Source organism: Phaseolus vulgaris, chromosome 9 (genome assembly GCF_051622355.1).
Source record: "Phaseolus vulgaris cultivar YP4 chromosome 9, ASM5162235v1, whole genome shotgun sequence".
NCBI lineage: Eukaryota > Viridiplantae > Streptophyta > Magnoliopsida > Fabales > Fabaceae > Phaseolus > Phaseolus vulgaris.
The window spans coordinates 17889459-17912839 of NC_143506.1; the positions used below are offsets into that span (position 1 = coordinate 17889459).

General features: G+C 34.3%; 2 protein-coding genes across 9 annotated transcripts; one reads left to right on the forward strand and one right to left on the reverse strand.

Annotated features, from left to right (window-relative positions):
• Nucleotides 1-2466: 2466 nt before the first annotated feature.
• On the forward strand, nucleotides 2467-9079 carry HA5 (plasma membrane H+-ATPase). 2 transcript variants are annotated; one of them, XR_011082667.1, is made up of 17 exons: nucleotides 2467-2867; nucleotides 3817-3936; nucleotides 4027-4263; nucleotides 4476-5237; nucleotides 5326-5448; nucleotides 5530-5634; nucleotides 5731-5875; nucleotides 5976-6140; nucleotides 6378-6616; nucleotides 6701-6733; nucleotides 6838-6919; nucleotides 7010-7170; nucleotides 7261-7434; nucleotides 7874-8056; nucleotides 8151-8332; nucleotides 8498-8565; nucleotides 8645-9079. XR_011082667.1 is itself a non-coding variant. In XM_068624860.1 (16 exons), the coding sequence occupies exons 1-16, from the start codon at nucleotides 2820-2822 to the stop codon at nucleotides 8739-8741; spliced, it is 2856 nt and encodes a 951-aa protein (XP_068480961.1). In that variant the 5' UTR covers nucleotides 2467-2819; the 3' UTR covers nucleotides 8742-9079. The 2 variants fall into 2 exon arrangements, 1 of the variants encoding a protein (XP_068480961.1); XM_068624860.1 differs by lacking the exon at nucleotides 8498-8565.
• A 1585-nt stretch (nucleotides 9080-10664) lies between these two features.
• Nucleotides 10665-22895, reverse strand: LOC137820951 (centromere protein O). Of its 7 annotated transcripts, none has more exons than XR_016515489.1 (14): nucleotides 22668-22895; nucleotides 22414-22490; nucleotides 21628-21680; nucleotides 20617-20665; nucleotides 20493-20541; nucleotides 18573-18643; nucleotides 17509-17567; nucleotides 17299-17391; nucleotides 16580-16637; nucleotides 16277-16413; nucleotides 16134-16203; nucleotides 14533-14630; nucleotides 11354-11550; nucleotides 10665-10978 (listed from the first exon to the last, which is right to left on the reverse strand). XR_016515489.1 is itself a non-coding variant. In XM_068625306.2 (14 exons), exons 4-14 carry the CDS (start codon nucleotides 20657-20659, stop codon nucleotides 10908-10910), a joined length of 933 nt encoding a protein of 310 aa, XP_068481407.1. In that variant the 5' UTR covers nucleotides 20660-20665; nucleotides 21628-21680; nucleotides 22414-22490; nucleotides 22668-22883; the 3' UTR covers nucleotides 10665-10907. The 7 variants fall into 7 exon arrangements, 4 of the variants coding, with proteins under 4 accessions (XP_068481407.1, XP_090151238.1, XP_068481406.1 ...); XM_068625306.2 differs by having other exon boundaries at nucleotides 16147-16203; nucleotides 22668-22883; XM_090295112.1 differs by having other exon boundaries at nucleotides 16147-16203; nucleotides 17509-17609; nucleotides 22668-22842.
• Between the last annotated feature and the right edge of the window lie 486 nt (nucleotides 22896-23381).

Below are 23381 nucleotides of genomic sequence, written 5' to 3' on the forward strand. Positions count from 1 at the left end.
CATTCTATCATTTACAAATTTCAATTATTTTTTCTCACATACATTCACTCTAACATACCTCAATCTGAACATACAACACACTCACTTTCTTCACATTCACACTTTTCTCTCAAATCCTCGTACATCCCCTCCTTCAAACTTTCATGCGTTCACTTTCCAATTCAAACACATGATTTAAGATTTAAAATTTAGGATTTATAATTTAATAAAAAAATCACAAATTCTTTACTTTTAAAATTTGAAAGTTAGAAGTGAAGTTCTAATATCTCATATGAATTGATTGATAATTCATTTTTATAATTTAGTCATTACACTCACGAGCACACAAATAATAATTTCAACTTTATACTCTTTAAAAATCTATTCTTTTGTAAAAAAACTTTAAAACCAGTATCTTAAATTATAAAGGCTTTAAGTTGTCTTTATTGTTGAAGAATGTTGCAGAATAAAGGAGTTTTTGAGTTGCATCAAAATGGTTTTAAAATTTACATTTTGGAGCAATAACACGTAACATGGTTGGTCCAATTTACGTGTCCTAGTAGTAGAATTAAGGTACAATTTATATCTTCATTCTCACTATTCTCATCAAAATACACCTAACCATCCCTTCTTTGGTAATTTATTTTTGTGAAGCAATCCATTAGCACACCAAAACTCATATATATATATATATATATTAGGTTTATAAATTAAAACTAATATATACTTCATATTTATTTACTTAATGTATTTTCTTTAAAATAGAATAATTTCCTCCTCATTCTTGTAAATCTTTAATAAAAAAATATTTAAAAATGTATAGTTTTTAAAAGAAAAAAAAAACAAATGATTTCCTTTTCTCATGAGTTTAAAAGAGTAACTTTAATAGAAAGTTAAAAAAGAAAATGCACGTGCACATAGAGATAAAGATAAGGATTCCCTTATTAAGAACAAGTTTCGGTAAACTTAATTAATTAGTTCAATAATTTGTTATGCATATATATTATGTTTTTTTAAAGAGTTAACTATATTAATTAATAGTCATTAAGTTTACCACATTTTTTATATAATTAAAAGATTAGCCCATGTCAATAACTTCATCATAAACCTTTTAAAGTGATCGTGATTGCATATTAATTTATTCATGTTCGTTTAATTAAATTTCCTCATGTGAAATAATTAAGACAATTGAGAAAATCAATTGTCTTAATTATTTCCTCATGTGATCGTGATTGCATATTAATTTATTCATGTTCGTTTAATTAAATTTCCTCATGTTCGTTTATCTTGACTTAATGGTTAAATGCAAATTAGTAAATGGAATAAGTGTTAATTAAGTTATTGATAAAAATGAGTGACTTTTCATGATGGTTAATTTTAAATTTGAAAGTAATTAATTCCTGTTGAAAGATTCCACATATTGTTAAATTCATGTAATATATAAGTCACAAAGATTCTCTCATGAAGAAAAGATAGAAAAATGTTGTATCTCTTTATTCTAAAATTTTGTGAACAAAAAAATGCCATTTTTTCAAAAAATAATAAATATCTATAGAAATATTAAAAACAAAATAATATTAACAATCTCAGTTCCACACTGGTGTTCTCTTTTATATATCGTAATTATTATTTTCTCTCAAATGGTTTTGAGTAACATGATTAACATTACTAAAAAATGAGGGTAAAATTATTTTTTAAAAGAAAAACTAAGTTTTGATGTGATTGCTAAATATTAGTAAAAAGGGGATTTTTTTAATTACATCTCCCAATCTAAACTTTTATCTAAAAATAAACATGGTATATTATATTTCAAATTAAAACTGTTACGTAATAAGGATATATCCAAGGACACGATTTAAAAATATAATGATATTGTTAGTATTATTTTCCAACAACATTTACTACCAGAAAATCACCCAAAAATAAAAAAATAATTAGTTACACTAAATTAAAATGAAATTAAAAAAAATTTGATTTCTAAATAATTAATAATTTTTAAATTGGTATCTAATTAGCTACCAAAATTTTAACTACCAATTATTTTAAATTCTAAATTTGGTAGAAAAACATTGGTTTCTAATTAGATACCAATTTTAAAATCATTTAACAATAATAGAAACTAATTTAGAAAAAAAAATAGTTTCTAAAATAATCTCTAATTTAATTTAACTAATTATTATTTTTTTTCTAAAATTGATTTCTTTTATAATTTTCTTTGATTAGAATGCGATTTCATTAAAATAGATAATAAAAGACGATTATAAAATTAGCACGTATTATTTAAGTTTTGTTCTACATAAAGACATGAGAATTAAATAAAAGTGGTAATATATTAAAAACTTGTAACAGATTATAATAAAAAAAGAAATAATTTTTTTCTCAAACACTCATATTAAAAAGATGGAGTAATTTTGACAGTAAACGGCAATTGTGAAGTAAACTTTTTCTGACAGTTATAAAAGTATTTGTTCTTTGAGCTTTTAATCTGAGCCAGATTGTTAGCTATGATGAACATATTTGTAGAAAGAAGAATGAATAAATTTGGTGTGGAAAAAGTAAAGAAAGTGTTGATAAAAAAAGGAGAAGTAGAAGGTTAAACCTACCCCTGATAGCATGAATGAAGTTGCAGGTCAATGCAGAAAAGTGCTGGATTGTGGTACCCACCACACCACCACCACTAAATCTCTAACACCTATTCATTCATTCATTCATTCATATATATAAAGCCCCCCATAAGCCACTGCACCCTCTGCAATATCTTTCTCCTTCTTCTCCACATAAACATATTTCTTCTCTTTCTCCCATTCTGATTGCAACAACACCACTCCACACCTTCCAACATGGGCGGTATCAGCCTTGAGGAAATCAAAAACGAGAACGTTGATCTGGTATATATATATACATACATATATCACACCTTCATCTTATTCTTTTTCTTTATCTCATTCTTCCATTAACCATCATGCTCACTTTTTTCTCACATGCACTACATGTTTACAACTTTTGTTATCGAGTTCTTAACCTACTCTTTTGTTATAGAGTTGTCAGCATATCATCTTATAGATAATCAAAGTTAATAAATATGCAGAATGATGTTCTTCTTCTTATGTGATATAGTTGATGATCACAAAACAGATTTACTTGTCATATCTACCTGTAAGAATGAGTTTTACGTTATATCTATGTATATCAATGAACATTTATTAGAGCTATGAGTTTAGGGAAAAGGTGGTGTGGACCCTTTGGTCGCGTGAACCAGAAAACCCTTTTTACGCTAACAGTTCCTTTCTTCCCATCATTAAAATTTATCTTCAACTTTTAATTGGATTTTGACGTGTGTATTTTTACTATACCAAATCACTGCAGAAAAAATATTCCGTAAGTTCAATAAGTGTTTTTATTTTATATATATATATATATATATAGTTAGCAGAATAGGGTGGTATAGATGAGATAGGTGTTGAAACGGAAAAAAGTGAGAGCTAGTGTGGCACGGAAAGAAAGGAATCATCTAGGTGCTGACGCGTGTCCCTCAACCCATCAACATATTCTATTTCGGTGCATGTTTTCTTTTGCATACCAATTACTATTATATCAACGTATTTAATATTTTTCTGATTGATATGACGTGCATACGCCACAATTCTCAATTTATGATGTTTGAATTTTGATTATTTGTTCTTGAGTTTAATTGTTGTGAACCAGTTGAAATTATCTTAAGCATGGGTTTCAAAATAGTCATCACAAAATTTGTATAAGTTGATAAGAATTAAGATAAAGTTGGTTGGTGATGGCATGCAATTGGAGAAATAACGAGACAGTGTGAGATAATTTCAGGAACGAATTCCAGTGGAGGAAGTGTTTGAGCAGCTGAAATGTTCAAGAGCAGGTCTAACATCGGACGAAGGAGCCAGTCGGCTTCAAGTTTTTGGACCAAACAAATTGGAAGAGAAAAAGGTGTTTTTCTTTTGTTGATGTTTTTTTTTTCAGTGTGAGAGCAGTTAAATTTGGTTTTCATTCCTGATTGAATTGTTGCGTGATGAACAGGAAAGCAAAGTTTTGAAGTTTTTGGGTTTCATGTGGAACCCCTTGTCATGGGTTATGGAAGCTGCTGCTATAATGGCCATTGCTTTGGCCAATGGCGGAGGAAGGCCTCCGGATTGGCAAGATTTCGTTGGTATCATTGCTCTCTTGATCATTAACTCCACCATCAGTTTCATCGAAGAAAACAATGCTGGTAATGCTGCTGCTGCACTCATGGCTGGCTTAGCTCCCAAGACCAAGGTAACCTCACTCTAATTATCCAAAGTTGTACCATACATCATGCATTATGTTCAGTTGTTGAAGTTTCTCTTCGATTCCCTTGTCGTCTTTTGGTTTTAAGCACAGTTTCACACTACTTCATAGTTAATTGTTCATCATATGAAGTTTTGAAAGGTGTTTTAAAAGCTGAAAAAGAGAAAGAGTAGAAATGAAACTTGGCGCAAAAATTTCAGGTTCTCAGAGATGGGAGATGGACAGAACAAGATGCTGCAATTTTGGTCCCGGGAGACATAGTCAGCATCAAACTGGGAGATATCATTCCTGCGGATGCCCGTCTTCTGGAGGGTGATGCTCTGAGTGTTGATCAGTCTGCTTTGACAGGAGAGTCTCTCCCGGCGACAAAGAATCCCTCTGATGAAGTGTTTTCTGGATCAACCGTTAAGAAGGGTGAGATAGAAGCAGTGGTGATTGCCACTGGGGTGCACACCTTTTTTGGCAAAGCTGCTCATCTGGTTGATAGCACCAACCAAGTTGGTCACTTCCAGAAAGTCCTTACAGCAATTGGTAACTTCTGCATTTGCTCCATTGCGGTTGGAATAATCATTGAGCTCATAGTCATGTACCCAATACAACACCGCAAGTACAGAGATGGGATTGACAATCTGCTGGTTCTCTTGATTGGAGGAATTCCAATTGCCATGCCAACTGTTTTGTCTGTAACTATGGCTATTGGTTCTCACAGACTTTCACAGCAAGGTGCCATTACAAAACGTATGACGGCTATTGAGGAAATGGCAGGAATGGATGTCCTCTGCAGTGACAAAACCGGGACTCTCACCCTAAATAAGCTCAGTGTTGACAAAAACCTGATTGAGGTTTTTGCTAAGGGTATTGAGAAGGATTTTGTTATTCTTCTTGCAGCTAGAGCTTCTAGGACTGAGAATCAGGATGCTATTGATGCTGCAATTGTTGGGATGCTTGCTGATCCAAAGGAGGTAAATATGTCAAAACGATGCTCACTATCATTTGGGATAAATGAAGATAAAAGAAATATTAATTTAACTTCTACTGTGAATTTGTCAGGCACGAGCTGGTATCAGGGAGGTCCACTTTCTTCCCTTCAATCCTGTGGACAAAAGGACTGCTTTAACTTACATTGATTCTGATGGAAGTTGGCATCGATCTAGCAAAGGTGCTCCTGAGCAGGTAAACATGTGCTCTGTTAGCACTATTTGGTTCATTTGTGAACATTTTAGATGACTAATGTACTTCTTTTTCTTGGCTTAGATATTGAACCTCTGCAACTGCAAAGAGGATGTCAGAAAGAGGGTTCATGGAGTGATTGACAAGTTTGCTGAGCGTGGGCTCCGTTCGTTAGGTGTCGCTAAACAGGTTAGCGAAGCTGATATTTATCATTTCTTTTCTCCAACCTATTAATTATTTGAATACCCTTCATCTATTGCTGTTTGCATGGCCTCTGCATAACAGGATGTACCTGAGAAAAACAAGGATAGTCCTGGTGCACCATGGCAATTTGTTGGTCTGCTACCACTTTTCGATCCTCCAAGGCACGATAGTGCGGAAACCATCACAAGAGCTCTGAACCTTGGTGTGAATGTTAAGATGATTACAGGTAAGATTGGAGGGAGACCATTCTTTCTTGTAGTTCATGTTTCTAACTAAAAATGAAATCATGTAGCTTAGAAACTGTTTGTTGGTTTCTTGTTCTCTAGGTGATCAGCTTGCCATTGCCAAGGAAACTGGCCGAAGGCTTGGGATGGGAACAAACATGTACCCGTCTTCTTCATTGCTTGGTCAGAGCAAGGATGCTTCTGTTTCAGCTCTTCCAGTTGATGAATTGATTGAGAAAGCTGATGGATTTGCTGGAGTATTTCCCGGTAGGTCCTTGTCCAGGATAATAACCATCATGGTACTTGATAGCATCACGCCATCACACATTTTTTTTGTTTTAATCTATTATAGACATCCTTTTCTTGTTCAACGTTGATGGATTCTTTGCAAGCTGGTGACATGGGACTACATACTACATTCGTTAACGATACTAAACTCCATCGTGACATGTTTCAAATCAAATAACATTTTATTCATTTTTTCCTCTCACTATGACTTGGCAGAACACAAATATGAAATCGTGAAGAGGCTGCAAGAGAGGAAGCATATATGTGGAATGACAGGTGATGGTGTCAACGACGCCCCTGCATTAAAGAAAGCAGACATTGGAATTGCTGTTGCTGACGCCACAGATGCTGCTAGAAGTGCCTCTGACATTGTCCTCACTGAACCTGGTCTGAGTGTCATAATTAGTGCAGTGCTCACCAGTAGGGCAATTTTCCAAAGGATGAAGAATTATACTGTTAGTTTCCTTGCATCTATAATTTAATTTCTTGACTTTATTTAGTATCTTAACAACCTAACTCAGAAGTGTTGATTATGGCAGATCTATGCAGTGTCAATCACCATTCGTATAGTGGTAAGTGCAGAAAATATGCTAACTCAAAAAACATGTCAACATTTTTACAAACACATATATATACATGGTTCATGTAACTTATGTGATCTATTTCTCTGTGGCAGTTCGGTTTCATGTTTATTGCATTGATTTGGAAATTTGATTTTGCACCCTTCATGGTGTTGATTATTGCAATACTAAACGATGGTAAGAAAACATTTATTTAATCTTCGGGCTGTTTATATAGACTATTCTGTGCAAAAGTTTAATTTGTTTCCCTTCACCCCTATAACATAGGTACCATCATGACAATATCCAAGGATCGAGTGAAACCATCTCCACTGCCAGACAGCTGGAAGCTGAGGGAGATATTTGCCACTGGTGTTGTGCTAGGTACTTACATGGCACTAATGACAGTAGTATTCTTCTGGATCATGAAGGATACCGATTTCTTCTCGGTAATAGTTTATATTTTCGTTTTCCTCAATATTATCACCACCAAATGGAGAAAATTGTAAGAGCCATAAGCACAATTTTCCCAATTGCAGGACAAGTTTGGTGTGAGGTCTATAAGAAACAGCCCAGGAGAAATGATGGCAGCCCTGTACCTACAAGTCAGTATTATAAGTCAAGCACTGATTTTTGTCACCAGGTCCCGCAGCTGGTCTTATGTTGAAAGACCTGGTCTTCTCCTACTGGGTGCTTTTATGATTGCACAGCTGGTAATTCTCCTATTATCAGCAACTGGTACATATGGTTGTTTGTTAGTTTCTCTTCTGATTGTGCGATTGAAGCACTGTCATTATGTTTTGTCAATAGCCTGGTGTTCATGATCTTGCACATGTCCCTCACTTCACATCCACATCCATCATTAATAAAATAACGTAAACTAAAGCTTAAAACCATGTAGCTAGTAACATTTACATCCACCAGTGAAAAATAACCACATCTCTGACTAAACTTAGCATTGAAACGGAATCAAAATCAAGTCAATAGACTCAATCAATACTTCTATTGTTTTTGGAAGCAATAATTATTGGCAAATTTAAAATCTAATGAGTAGCTCTTTCAGTTAGCAACAAAAATGATTGGTTACTTCAAAAATATTTTGGCAGTTTGGCTTTCTTCTGTGGCCATAATAATTTGCTTCATGATTGACAGGTGGCAACTTTTCTAGCAGTATATGCTAACTGGGAATTTGCAAGAATTAAGGGAATGGGATGGGGTTGGGCTGGCGTAATCTGGCTCTACAGTTTAGTGACATATATTCCGCTTGATATACTTAAATTCGCAATCCGCTATGTTCTGAGTGGGAAGGCTTGGGACAATCTTTTGGAGAACAAGGTAGTTTATTCATCTTTACTATTATTATTTTATTGCTAATTGCATTGTTGATCTTAATCCAGAAACTTCAAAACTCAAAACTTGTTTATGACAGACTGCCTTCACTACAAAGAAAGACTACGGAAAAGAAGAGAGAGAAGCACAGTGGGCAACTGCACAGAGAACTCTTCACGGTCTTCAGCCACCTGAAACAACCAACCTTTTCAATGACAAGAATAGTTATAGGGAGCTTTCAGAGATTGCTGAACAAGCTAAGAGACGTGCTGAGGTTGCCAGGTAAACCAGTGATTCCATTTCTGTAGAGTCATTGTGTGGCATAAGTTTGTGTGTGAAAGGATTGATGGAGAGACAATATGTAATTCTATAACTACTTTTTTTATTTTGTTCTCCAATCATAATAAGAGTTTCATCTTGGTAATTTGCATTAAACCTTTATTACAGGAATTACACTTAGATGAAACTCTAATTCTAATTGGAAAACATCAATAAAAGCACCTAAGGAGCTATATGTAAGTTGTCCTTCATGAAGTGGAAATTATAAAATAGTGATAATGTCTTAACAGATATATTTCATCTATTGGTTTACAGACTCAGGGAGCTTCATACTCTGAAAGGGCATGTTGAGTCAGTGGTGAAGCTGAAAGGACTTGACATTGACACAATCCAACAGCATTACACAGTTTAAGAAGTCTGGACAATCTTCAACAAGAAATCACTCTGGAGCTTTTCCAAGAGAAAAAACAACAAATATAATGAAGACCTAAGTTAATGTGGCTTTATATTAGGATGAAGGTCCTTTTGTGAAAATTTGAATGGTTACTCTTCTTTTTCATCTATGTCAGTAGCTCGAGGAGATGCTATGCTCTTTAGATACCAAATAACATGGTAGATAGGATTTACTTACGTCTTATTTTGAGAGTGTTAAATGATATCAAGGTCACTATTAAGCTCTGTAATTTTTTTTCTGATGAACAAAACTATATATTTTCGATCTTAATTAACGTAGCTCAATAATGAATTCAATCTCCGTGTTCTTTTTTACTTTGTTCGTGTCCAGCATAACAAGGACGATCAATGGATGGTGGAAGCACCTAATAATACCTCACAATTGAAATTAAACAAAAGAAAATAAGATTGGTAAAGTTAACCATTATGCTGTCACGCTAATAGTATCTTTGTTTCTCTACCTTTATCTAACCAATGAGACAAATGGATGTTGTGTTCTTGAATTGGTGAAAACAAGTTCATAAGGTTGAGAAGACACATTAGAGGTGGGTTTTGAGGAAGTTAACAAAATATATTTTCTTGTTCATTATAATTGATACACCAGATAGAGCAATTAGATGTGAGAGGTAATGTGCTAATCTGAAATCAGATAAGGAAGATGGACTCTGATACTGACTTTTAAAGAGATTCCCCAACCCAACTCCACTGCATAAGATGGTCCTTCCTTTTGTACGTTTCTTTTTCTTTTTTATGGGCTAAGTTGTTCCTCCTGTCTGATATGCCATATGAACGCAAGGAATAACACTCTTATAATATTTTAGGTGGAGATGCCCTAAACTTAACTACTGCAAAAAAATAGAAACTAGTCATTACCAATATCTTTCATGTTTGGTTCTCCTCTCTTCTTTTAGTTTCAAAAATTCTTTTTTAAAACATTTTCACACTACTTAGCAATCAATTTCTCATTTAAAATCTATTAATTTTAAAATTAATCTTCAAAACAAGAAATCAGAAACAAAAGATAAATGTTTTTTTCTTATCTTTTTGTTCTCATCTTGTTTAACTTCTCCCTCAGTTTAGCATGTGGCTTGCACCATCCTTTACCTATTGTTTGATAACCTTGTTTAGTTGATTTTAAAAACAAAAGAAAATTTTAAAATAAAAAACAAGCATAGCCTTTTTATTTAGGGATGAGAACTGTTAATACATGGGATTAAACCCTTCAGGGGTATGATCTATCCTTCCATGGCTGTTTATAAAAATGGGAAGTGTAGCTAATAATCTCCATGTAGCAATATCAAAAAAATTCTTTTCTTGCAAGTTCTTGAAAAGAATTTTGGTGGTCGGCGTACCGCACTAACGCTTGTCTGTTTGGAGATAAGTTGGGCACAATAATTATAGTTATTTTGTTGCGGTACCTGGAGATAGAGATTCCAAGGAATAAAGTGATAATTTCACAAATTCGATGTGCATTCCACTTTAAAGATTTTCGAAACCACAAGTCTATTCGAACAGCACCATTTACAATGATGTATTCCGACTGTGGTGACTGCCAATTTTCTTTTAGCTGTCGATAGAATCTCTAAAAATCTGTCCAAATCATACCTATTTTCAGTACTTCATACCTATTTGAAATACCAACCAATTCAAAATTAACTATCAAAATCAAGTTTTAGCGTTAGAACATCTCGACTTGTAGTCCTCTCAAGCCAACAACACAACCGTCCAAATCCCAAGTGCATTTCATCCGCAATAGTAGTATTGCACTCTGCCATTTACTTCAAAATGAAGAATCATTTATTCTAATCCCAGTTTTAAACGATTAGCAAATGGCCAAGCGTTTCGTACTTGCACTTTTGTTTGCCATGTAAAAAGATGGAACTGTATGAAACCAACTTATACATATATTGAATTATGAAAAAACGATAAATGTAACAGTTCGAAAAGTTGTAAACCTAGCTCTGTCGTAGTAATTATACAAGACACTGGAGTAGGCATTGAAGGAACAACAAGGCCACGAGGGGCCAAGATACAATTGCTAAGTTATCCTGACGTAACAATTTTGAAGTTACTTTTTCTAATATTTAACATCTCTCTACCAAGAATTTTTACAGATGAATCTAGACTAAGCGGGGGCTTTTTGATGATACGTCTGCTGAAGCGCTTGTGGTAAGTTTAATACAATCTCTGCGTATGCTGGAATGGAAGCAAAATATAAAAAGTCAGTATAGAGAGAGAACTATACGTAGAGAGAGCAGTGCAAAAATTTCAGAATCCGAACTCATTCGTGTGATAGCTTCACCTAGCTGTACACATCCGATAAGGACATGAACAGCTGATAACAAAAAGCCAAAAAAAATATGTTCCAATAAATTAACTATCTATTGTGTGTCCACGAGTACATGGTACAAAATCATTAAATACACCCAGTTAACTATTTTAAATTACTTTAAAATTCCAAGTATTGAATGACTTCATGCTTTTAACATAAAAGAATCTATTTTTAACTTGTTATCATGTGCTCACACGCAATAGAAAACTGCATTAAGCAATGAAATATATTTAACGCACCTTCTGGTAAAGCCATGGTTCGTAAGGCATCTTCTGCATATGTTAAGCGAATTGGAGTAGAATGACTTCCAGAGAGTCCATCTTCCTTCCTGTTCAAAGTTGTAGTACTTTTATTGAACATTGGCCAGCCTAACACTGATATTCGAGTTGGGAGCACCGAAATTAGATCAGCATATCGAAGGCTGACTGTCACCTTGCTGAAACAAAAAAATTGTTTGAGCACAAAATATCTTAACATTTTGTTAGTTTTTCTCTCCGCATGTATATCCAATTTCATTGGAAGAAATTTAAATAATAAGCTTCTGACACAAAGAAATGTCAATAAATTTTAAATAAAACAAATGAACTTCTTAATTAAGGTGCAAACAAATCAAATTGTAAACTACGAATCTTCCTTTCATAAGAGCCATTTCTCCCAGCACCCCAGCTACTTGACCAAAATTTATGGCATAATAACGTTGATAGAAGGAAAATATAGCTGGAGACAGGTAATTGATGCCAAGGTAATTGTAACTCAATTCCAAAACAGTAATTTGTGTGTCAAGGTTAATCAACATATATTAACCAAGCAAAGAAACTAGTCACATTTTACTTTTAGTGTAGCATCACTGTTAGGACAGAAAATAAGAATAAGGAAATGACAGGGAAGGTGTATCATAGGAGAAATAATAGGAACCGTTAAGGGAGCGGTTAGCTGTTGGTTGAGTATGGTTGGTCTTTAAATAAAGACCAACAGGTTTTGGGAAGGGCAGTTTTTGAGTATTAGATTTTGACAAAAGGAATAGTCCTGTGAGAAAGGGAGGTTGTTCCCTTTGAAGGCTTGTTTTCCTGTAACAGAGAACCACAATAAACAGAGGAATTTTCAGAGTTCTATCCCTATCTTTGTGTCTTGATTTCTTTTTACTGGGTTCCAAACAAATTGGTCCGACCTGCCGGATCCAAAGGGAGTTTGAGCGAGAAAAAATTAGAGGATGGAACAGAGGACGAGTGCTTTGGAAAAATTGACCAGCGATCAAGGAAGAGTGATGATGGAATTAAGGAATGACATTAATGGGTTGAAGGACAGCATCATAGACATCAAGGAAATGCTGCGAGACCTCAAGAAGGGGGACAGATTATCTGACGGAGGAGAAAGTTCAGTAAATGGGGAAGAAAGAAAGGAGGAGCGGGTGAAACAAAGTAGCAAATCGGATGTGGAGGAGGAAGGAGAATGGAGACCATGGTCCAGGAGAATAGAACTTCCGATGTTTGAGGGAGTGGACCCAATCGGATGGCTGGCTAGGGCGGAGAAGTTTTTTGAAGTACAAAATGTTTCAGCACGGGAAAAATTACCGCTAGCGTTCATCAACATGGAGAGCAGCGCGAGTTCTTGGTTCGTTTTCTGGAAAAAGAATTCCAAGAACCAATCTTGGGAGGAGTTTTCTTTAGCTCTGATTCGCAGATTTGGGGGAAAAGAACACAGCTCTGTTTTCGAGAAATTGGCCAAGCTCAAACAGAATGGGAGAGTGGAGGATTACATCCAAGAATTTGAAGGATTGGTATCTCGAGCCCCACAAACAGGAGAGGAACAGCTACTGGGCTACTTTTTTGCGGGGTTACAACCTAGGATTCAAAATCAAATCCGACCCCATGATCCGAAAGAAGTGATGAGAGCGATGGAGATTTCTCTTAATGTAGAGGAAGCGTTCAACGAGGAGGTTAAGGGGAACGGCGGTTACAGGAACGCCACCACATTCAGTCGATCAGGAATACTGAGTCGCGTCGACGTGACGAGAGGAAGCGGTGGATCGAGTGCAACGAGCATGGCTAGTAATGCCAAGAAGGAGACGACGACAGCCAACAGGGAGGCTCGGCCAGAGGAGAGCACCAGGAACCGTGGGTCGAGGACGCTTTAGAAGAAGGGAAGAGGGCAGGTGTTTCCACTGTGATGGGGCGTATAGCCCTAGGCACCACTGTCCAGAGAAAAATCTTAGGGTTATCATTTGTGCGGAAGAGGAGGGGGATCTGAGTGAAGAGAATGGTCATGATGAGAACGAAGAGAAGGGGTATCCAGAAATGGACCTATCCATTTTCTCTGCCGGAGGTTTAACACAGCCACACACCATGAAATTACAAGGCACCGTGAAGGGGAGAACCGCACTGGTGTTAATTGATAGTGGGGCCAGTCACAATTTTATTTCAACAGAGTTGGTAAGTCACTTGGGTTTAAATATCGAAGCAACACCAACTTATACAGTGAGGCTAGGGGATGGCCACAAAAAATTTGCAAGCAGTTGTTGCCCGGAGGTGGAAGTACAACTGGGAACCTATGGAATTAGGGAGAAATTTTTCGTATTTGAGCTAGGAGGGGTGGACATGATTTTAGGAGTGGCATGGTTGGCGACTCTGGGGAAGTGAAAATTAATTGGAAGACTTTGACCATGAGTTTCTGCAGGGGAGGAAAGCAAAGTGCACATCCGGGGAGAGCCCAAATTAGCTCGAATGTTGGTGACTCCAAAAGCTCTAAAGAAAGAGAAAGAAATTGAAGTGGTATCCCTTGTGTGGGTTATAGAAAATGCTGAATTTTCAGTCTTAGACCAGTCCAGAATTATCCAGAATTTTGTTGATTTAACAGGGTCACAAGCAGCAGAGTTGGAGAACGTCCTGAAGGAGTATGAAGGGGTTTTTGAAGAACCCAAACAGCTACCACCCAACAGAGAAATTGACCATAAGATTCCGATCAAAGCTGGAATGGATCCTATCAATGTTGGTTGAGTATGGTTGGTCTTTAAATAAAGACCAACAGGTTTTGGGAAGGGCAGTTTTTGAGTATTAGATTTTGACAACAGGAATAGTCTTGTGAGAAAGGGAGGTTGTTCCCTTTGAAGGCTTGTTTTCCTGTAACAGAGAACCACAATAAACAGAGGAATTTTCAGAGTTCTATCCCTATCTGTGTGTCTTGATTTCTTTTTACTGGGTTCCTAACAATCACACATTAGAATGTCCAGGGGGGGGGAAAATACATCACTACCCCAGTACCACTTGCTTCATCAATCTTGCCTCAACAAACATTTTACTAGATAATTCAAGCATAATAACCACCAGACTATTGATAGCACTAGAGGGAAGAAAAATTTAAGAGCTACCAAAAATTTGAAGAAAAATGGTTCTGAAAAACAAGAGTAATACAAGATACTAACCAATCAGAATCATCCAATACAAGTTCAATCATATGGTAGGGAAGGCTATGATACAGCTCTCTGATTTGATTTCCATAAAGTTCCTTTATAAGTCTGACCTGCATGATATTTAAAAGAGAACAAAGATACGTGTTTTTTGTATCAGAATAATTTAGCCATAAAAGAACTTCTAAGCAAAGGTTTTTAATCATTGCAGAGATTTCTCAAATTTCAAATAATGATTGATAAATTTATGTATTGCACATACTTAGTAATGGTCCATGTTTAATCTTAATAGTACAAATAGTAAATAAAACTAATATAGAAAATAAAAATAAGCCTTCTACTTAGAACACAATTTTCATGTACTATCAATTTAAAGATTTTTTACATTGTCATCAAATTAAAATCAACCTAGATGACTTTTAAATTAAGTATTAAAAAAGTCAACAATCTCACTACATGACAAACCACTAATGAATGACAGTAAAAATATTTACACTATTAATGCATTCTAATTAAATTCTTCAAACATTATCGGACAGATCTCAAATTCTAACGCAAACCCAATATTTAACGCTAATGCAGACATTATTCAATCATAGTCCTCACACACAAGGGACAAAAGACAGGAAATTTTGTGCATTTCCAACTTCATGCGATTGGGACATTTGAATGGTTTAAATACTATTCAAGCATTTATTAGAACAATTTTGAATAAACATTTTGCATGCTGAGAAAGAATGTACAAACCACTAATGAATGACAGTAAAAATATTTACACTATTAATGCATTCTAATTAAATTCTTCAAACATTATGGGACAGATGTCAAATTCTAACGCAAACCCAATATTTAACACTAATGCAGACATTATTCAATCATAGTCCTCACACACAAGGGACAAAAGACAGGAAATTTTGTGCATTTCCAACTTCATGCAATTGGGACATTTGAATAGTTTAAATACTATTCAAGCATTTATTAGAACAATTTTGAATAAACATTTTGCATGCTGAGAAAGAATGTATTTCTGAATATTAACTTTTAGTTCTTCTATGTACAACTGAAAAGTCATTAAAGATTTCGCAAAAAAGAAAGTCAACTGAATATTTTAGCTTCAGCATTTTCTATTTAACTATTCGTTTGATGAATCAAAGGAAAGGTGTAAATCCTACAAGATACCGGATTTGATATATTTCACAATCAATGTTTTTAAATGGGATTGAAAAAAGTACTGCAACCTGCAATAAAAAAATTCACAATTTTACAGAAAAAAACAAGGGTGAGAGGGGGGTCATCTCAAAAGTACACACCATATTGATCCAGGAGATAGTGATTGGCAAAACAGAACTAACAATGACGTGTCATTTAGCAACAGCATATAAAATAATACAAGTAAATATATTTCATCAAAGTCCAGTTTTTAGTGCAGTAAACCAAGTGTTGATAAAATGTTTCTGGACATGAATGTAAAATAGTCAGAAAGAACTTGCTTTGCATAATTGTATAACTGTAAACCTTTGAACCATAAATAACAACAAATTCATGTGGATTGTGAAAACAAAATATTGGTATTCCAAAAAATAGACAAATCAAACTTTCTCATAATGATTACATACATGAACAATCTACCTGTTCCCGTCTATCCACAAAAGCCTGCAATAGATCTCCAACATGATCTATGAATTTCTGAAAGCAAATAAATAAAACAATTATTAGAATGACTTTACAGTGTAAAGGCAATATATATAAATGACTTTACCATTGCATTGGATGAAAGGAGATCATTTTCTATTTCACGTATTGGCAGGAAAAATGGAACTGTGTGTTCAAGGACAGTCATTTTTTCAAGAAATGACTTACTCTCCAGCACACAATGGTAAAAATCACAAGGTTCACCTGGCAATAAATGGACAGGCTTTATCACTTCTCATCATCAAGGAAAAGACAAAACGGAAGGAGGGGGCAAATAGAATAGATCCAGCCTCTATCTTCTTAATCTTATGAGCTAAATAATGTAGTAGTGCTTGTGAAAAGTTACTCGAGAAATTTGATTGCAAATTACCAGCATACGATGTCTCATACTGTACACCAATTCTTGCACCTTCCAAACAGCAAATTACCTGTTAACAAATACACAACCAAATTCCAATATTTAGAAAATCATGAGCTGCTTAAGTTAAGACACAAAATACCAACTAATCTAAGCACAATCTCAAACACTCAGGCAGACCAACAATTTTTATTTTAGATGGGGGAGATTAAGAAGTTATTAATGACAAAGGAAGATCAAGATATGACACAAGAAACATGAAAAAACGAAGAATGTAGCAAGGAAGCCAGTCACTCTGCACATCGCAAAGGAAACTAACTTGAAAAATCCATGATCACAGTACCAAAGAGGAGCCATAAATAACTTCCAGTCCCATAACAAGTTAATAGAGACACACATAAGAACGAAAGTGATCTGCTCCATCCACCCTCATCACATGATTGCAGAAATCAAAACTAGTAGTTTCTAAACAATAACTGCAATTCATAGAATAAAATACACCCCCAACTCCTCTTAAGCACTTTGATTTTCTCGTTCTCTCTCTTACCCAACTGAAATATACTTGACCCCGAACTTCAAATCTTTTACCTTGTCACTTGTGCCTTTTTTTCCTTTCTTGGGGTAAGGTCTAGAATCTTTGAAATCAATGCTAAAACTATTACAAGTATAACATTTTTTACTGAAAAACAAATCATTTGCAGTGAAAGGCAGGTGTAGCCATGTAATACTACCTTGTTTCCAATTTTATAAGTAATTTTTTCATGAGGACATGATAATATGTCAGCATCGCCATGCATTGCTTTTCTGTCTGACTCCATATGCACCTGACAGTATGCAAACAACGATAGTTAAACTGAAAAAAATAATAATAATTACAGATACCACTGAGGTCAAATATCAGAACAAATGAAATAAAGAAGGAAGCAATCAATAATTAATACCCGTTCTCTTATTGTAGCTAGTAGACCATCATTCCACGCATCCCCATCTAAACAAATCTCTACAAGAAAAAAACAGTGGTTAAGAGACACTTTCTGGACATCTGTACAGAAAAAAATGAACAAAAGACGTTGGTCAGTATTTCAGATAATACAGAGTATATATTGGCAACTGAACAAAGAGTAACGTCTTAATAATCTTCCCTAGTTAAAATGCTTTAAATTATAGAATGTTTATTCTATTCAATCCCTCTTATTCCAAGGATAAATTGCCCTCATTTATTCTACATGATGTGCAAAAATCAACAGCAGTTAGATCTTTTATTTTATTAGGAATCAATTCAATACTTACTAGTATATAATATATTGAGAAATTTGGACATTTTAACAGTAATATTTCAAATAATAGATAGCTAACACTAACATCAACTTATGTTTATGTTGGGTTGAGCCAAAGGCACTGAAAAATCTTATTGGCATTTACATTCAATGTTTATTGGTTACCTTGTTTCAACCCAATCCAGTCAGTGCTTTGTCCCCTCTGGCACACAGGCTTGCAATACACACAATATAATATAAATAACTACATTTCCCCATATGATACAGCAAAAATATCACTTTGATCTTCCAAAGAAAGTTGGCATTAATTTAACTCCTCAATCAAGAAAATCAATGTCAAAGTTAACCTTTTGTGTACTGACAATGAAGCTTCCAATTTAAAGACTAAATTGAAGTCACAAATCACAATCTGATTGAGGGGTTAGATTGGTGCGGGGTTAGATTGGTGCTACTTTATAATAGAGGGACTTAATTAATGTCAAAGTTATGTGGAGGGCCAAATGATACCCTTTCTATAACTGAGTGGCTAAATTAATGTCAACATTTTAATAAGTAAATTGAAAAGGCAAAAAAAGGAACCACTGACAAAAGGTAAAGAATTATATCAGCTAGACTAGAGTGCAACAAAGGAAATAAATGTGGGGGGGAATTGAGACCAGGCAGACCCATATACTGTCTACTACGAATTTATTAAAATATTCATCTCCAAAGACCAAAGTCAAAGCTACCTTCAGTTTGAGAAGCTCGTGCAGCTTCAAACTCTTTCTGTAGACGCTCAAATATTATCTTGTCCGAATCCCTATGAACCCAATATTAAAAAGATTCAGTTACCACAGCATACAACAACTAACGGATGCCATGAAACAATAATCTTAAAAGTATCATAGAATGCATCAAGATATTCACTGAGGAAGAGGGAAGAAACTAAACATCCTAGTGACCAAATGTACCTTGATTGCATGAAGCCTTTTCAAAACATGTTAGAAATTACAGATAAAACATTGATAAAGAAAAGTGAAAAATAGAAGAGATATTTCTTACTAATAATCTAGAATTTTCACACACATGCTATGATGTCAACATCTCATTGCAACAAAAAGCTCTGACTTTGTATACAACCCCATATAGCATTTAGCAACCAGCCCAAAAAATGTTATAAAAAGACAGTGCATAGTGAGATGACCACTGCAGATTATAGCTTTGAGATATTCAAAAACACTGCATTATACGTATATAAATGCTAAAAAAATTAAAAATACTATGAGAATTAAAAAAAGGGGGTCGAAGAGAACAAACAGCAGAAAAAGATTAAACTTGAAAGATTTGCTAGAGAACGTGGAATCTGCAGCAACAAAGGACTACGGATGTAACAAAGAGAACAAGGGAATAAAGCAGTAACTGAGGTCTGAGAAAACAGAGAACAAAGGCCACATAAATCACATGTTGGCCTGATAAAGCTGGAAATATTGCCGGAGAAGGTTGAGTGAATGTGGTTTGATCCAAATACAGGAAAGAGTATTTTCCTTAAATATTGCCAGAAAGTACAAAATTACCAGAGAAATGTCTCAGTCATTCAGGGCAAAATATGGATTCCTAAAGTTCAGGAAAGATGGTGCTGTCACATTGCAAAAAGGGCTTCCAGAACCCATCACAGCTGCTCCATTACATCAAACAAAATGTTGCAGTTTTGGCCTAAATTGCAGCCACTATCAAAACTGCTCTGCAATTCAAATCCTGTAGCACACTATTTACTATATGATATCAAATGACCTCTAACCTGACTTGTTCTGTAAATGAAAAAGTATGGCCCAGTGCACAAGGTTCTAAACAGTGTGAGGTGACAAGGATCAAATGTACACAACCTTAACTTCAAGAGTGGATAGGTTTCTTGACTTAAAACATTATCAGTAGGTGACAAAGGAGAGCAAAGTACATAGGAAGTGATGTTATATAATCGATAATCAGAAATGTTAAAAGAAAACAGAGAGCAAGGTATATATACATATGGAGGGCAGAGTGGGATGGAACCCTAAGTGTAATGAAAAGAAAATATTAGAACAAGACAATTTGTTCTGCCCTTTTCCAATATTTATTTTATTATGCCAAGCAAAAAAAAAGAAAATGAAACAAAGCAAAATGAAGAAAGAAACCCAATTCATAATTATCAATTTTCTTTAACTGGTACGAAATATAAGGTTAATGCATCAAAAAATATTACTTCTAATTTTTTTTATTTGTTTAAAAAAATCTGTTAACGACAATGAAATATGTTTCCTAATCCTATTTTCTGGCTTTTCATTCATTAGTACCTGATAAGCAAGCAGAATTTGACGGATTTTTGAATATCAGCTCTAATTATCTAAATTATTCCCAATTTCCATCTTATCAAACACAAATTTAATCATGCATGTTCACGTCAAAAGACCAAGAACTCCAATAGTTTCCTCATTGAATACATGAAATGACTTTTAATCCTGACCCACCCCATAGTATAAAAGTAACCAATAAAGTAAATAATGGGGTATACAAAGTTAAGAATTAGCATGATAATACTATACATATTAATTTGTTGTTCAAGCATCAGCACATTGATGACTTTCCAATGACAAATTCTAACAGAAAGAAACGCATCTTCAAGAGTAATTTACCTAGCTAGACGTTCTGTCAAATCTCCATGTCTTTTAAGCAAACTTCCAACTGTCATGGAAAGAATATAATAACTGACATGTAATGTAGAAAATACAAATAAGGCCAATGAGATGATAGACTTACATCTAGTTCGGGTAATCTCCAATCGATTATCATCATCTTGCATAAAATTCTGACAAAGAGAGCTCCTTTAGTTTCAGTAAAGAAAAAGTACTAGCGATGCATAGAAAGAGAGAACTGGGTAACTTACATAAATTTTCCATTTTTAACTAAAAGTATTGAATATGCTAAAATGCACACTAACATCATGCAAATTTTATCTTCAAAGTCATTATAAACACTGCTACTCGTTGGTGAATCACTATATATTCTATCAACACAAATCATTAAGCGTATGTTTAAGATAGGACTTTTAGAGGGAAAGATAAGAGCAAATTGTTTATTTTTATATTAAGAAAATTATGTTCAACAATTTTAAATAAACAAAAGATTAGGACATTACGTTTACGTTAATCTGTCATTTTCTTTCTTTCATTATAAAAAACTGTCAAATTAGAGATTATTTATTAAAAAAATTGTCCTTTTTTTCCTTTTCCTCCCAAACCTAACTCACAAAATATACAATAATATCAACATACCCCAGCCTTAGGTTGAGTCAACCAAAATAAATGCAAGCAATAATGCACATTTATTTCCCTTTGGCTGATGACCTTGAGAACAGGAAATAAGATAAAACAACAAATGTTTCTTTTCCATTAAAATAATAGCTACAACATCGAGAAATGGTTTCATGACATAGCTCTCAGAAAGCATTGAGTTCTTGCCCTTAGTTAGAAATTGAAAGATTAATTAATACTACTCTTCAAGTAGCTTAGCTATTGTGTTTAGTTGAGCTAATTGTTCTCTTGAGAACAGCAGTAGTTATTTATTATTTTTTAATCATTACTATTATTACTAATAGATAATTCTGTTGAGTGGTACACTCGCATGAGCAAATCCAAGAAATACATTATTTGTTTCTTCTCTCATCTCACGTGATGTCTAACCTCCCCAAATAAGGGGCTCTGCTTCCCCCAACATTAGCAGTACATTTGGTTAGCCAATTTATGCATAGTTAAAGAGAAGATCACTTACAAACCACTTATAGAATTTGCAATTCGACAACAGGAAGGGGACCCTACACTGACCTGAAATAATAAAAATACCCTTATTAGTTTTTAAATAAGAGTGAGGGGAGCAGGTCAAAATGTATTCCAGATTTAGTATTCCGGAATACATCTTTGGATTTAGATTTCCAGACAACTTTTCCACATTACGTTCCGGAACAACTTTCTAGAATAAAGCATCTGGAATATGTTTCTGAAATTTTGTTTTCCAGATTCTAGAATACGGAAGCCTTTTCCATAAATTGGATAACCAAACTTACTGCCAATGTAATATATAATGGTATAACATTAATAAAAGCCAGATGAATTGTATTCCTATTTCTTATATATACATTTCCTCTTCCTATTATCCCCTTAAGAATTGCAAATTAAGTTGTTTGTAAGTGATCTTCTCTTTAACAATGCATAAATTGGCTAACCAAAATTATTGCTGCTAATGTAATATATGATGTCATTCAAAATTCTGATGGAAATGTTGTCGGAGAGATGGTAATACAGTAAAACTTGACGACACTTGGTGCCCAGTCAAATTCATAGGAAAAGTTGCTGGAAATTATTGTCTACAAGAAAAGTTTATGGAACTTTGTCGGCTGGAAATTCATATAAAAATGTTCGACACCATAATTATATAAGACACAGCAAGCAAGTAACAGAAGCACAAATCAAATCCATCCAGGGTGATAATAATTACAGGCACCAATCTCCATAAATAACACAACAATTTGACATCTACGAAGGATAGAAAGTTGAATACCGATCCAGAACGACAGACATAGACATTATCAGTGAGCTGTGTAATTTTGTCTGACGCCCGGTTGGCACCATACACTCCTGAAAGTGGAAAAAAGACCGAACATTACTCCCCAAATGAACAAGAAGAATCCAATCTCGATTCTCAAGAAATGAAGCAAGGAAATAATATGCCAGAGGAAGAAGCTATTTGAAACACTAAAAGTGAAAAACCCTAAATTAATTAGGGTTTGGATTTCAGGTGGAGAAAGAGTGTACCGGTGTTGGTTCGAGAATCGGCTCCAAGAACGGCACCACCGTTGTAAGTAACGCCGATGACAGTGGTTCCCACGGAATGGGGAGCGGTGAGATCGACTTTCTGATCCATGATTCAACAGCGAAGCAGAAAGAAGAGGAAGAAGAACAAAGTGTTGAGAGTGCCCTAATAAAGCATAAGAAAGAAATGAACAAACCAGGTCTTGCTTTACTTATTCTTCTTTCTTTCCACTTCTTTCATAAGTTTTTATTTTCTTTTAAAAAAGGGTAAAACCATTCATTAATTTATTATGTTATTGTACTAGTACTTTTTTAGCACGGGATTTATTAAAAAAAATTATAATATTAACAAAAAAAATACAATAACAAAATTCAATACCATTTCTAAGAATCTTTGCAATTAATAAAAAATTAAAATTAAAATTAAATGTAAAAATAATAATTATGTAGTTATTAAATTTTAAGTGTTAACCACATGAGATTCAAAAACAAAAACACAAACACAAAAACATATAGAAATGTAAGTGCCAAAATATATGTAGATAAAACAATATTATTTTAGAGCACATTATATTATTGAATCAATAAATTTAAAATAAGGCAACATAAAATCAACGAGAGCAAATTAATGATTAACAAATTTATGAACCAATACATAATGATATTGACAAAAACTTAAATGATTAATATTATTTTTTATTAATGATTTATCAATAT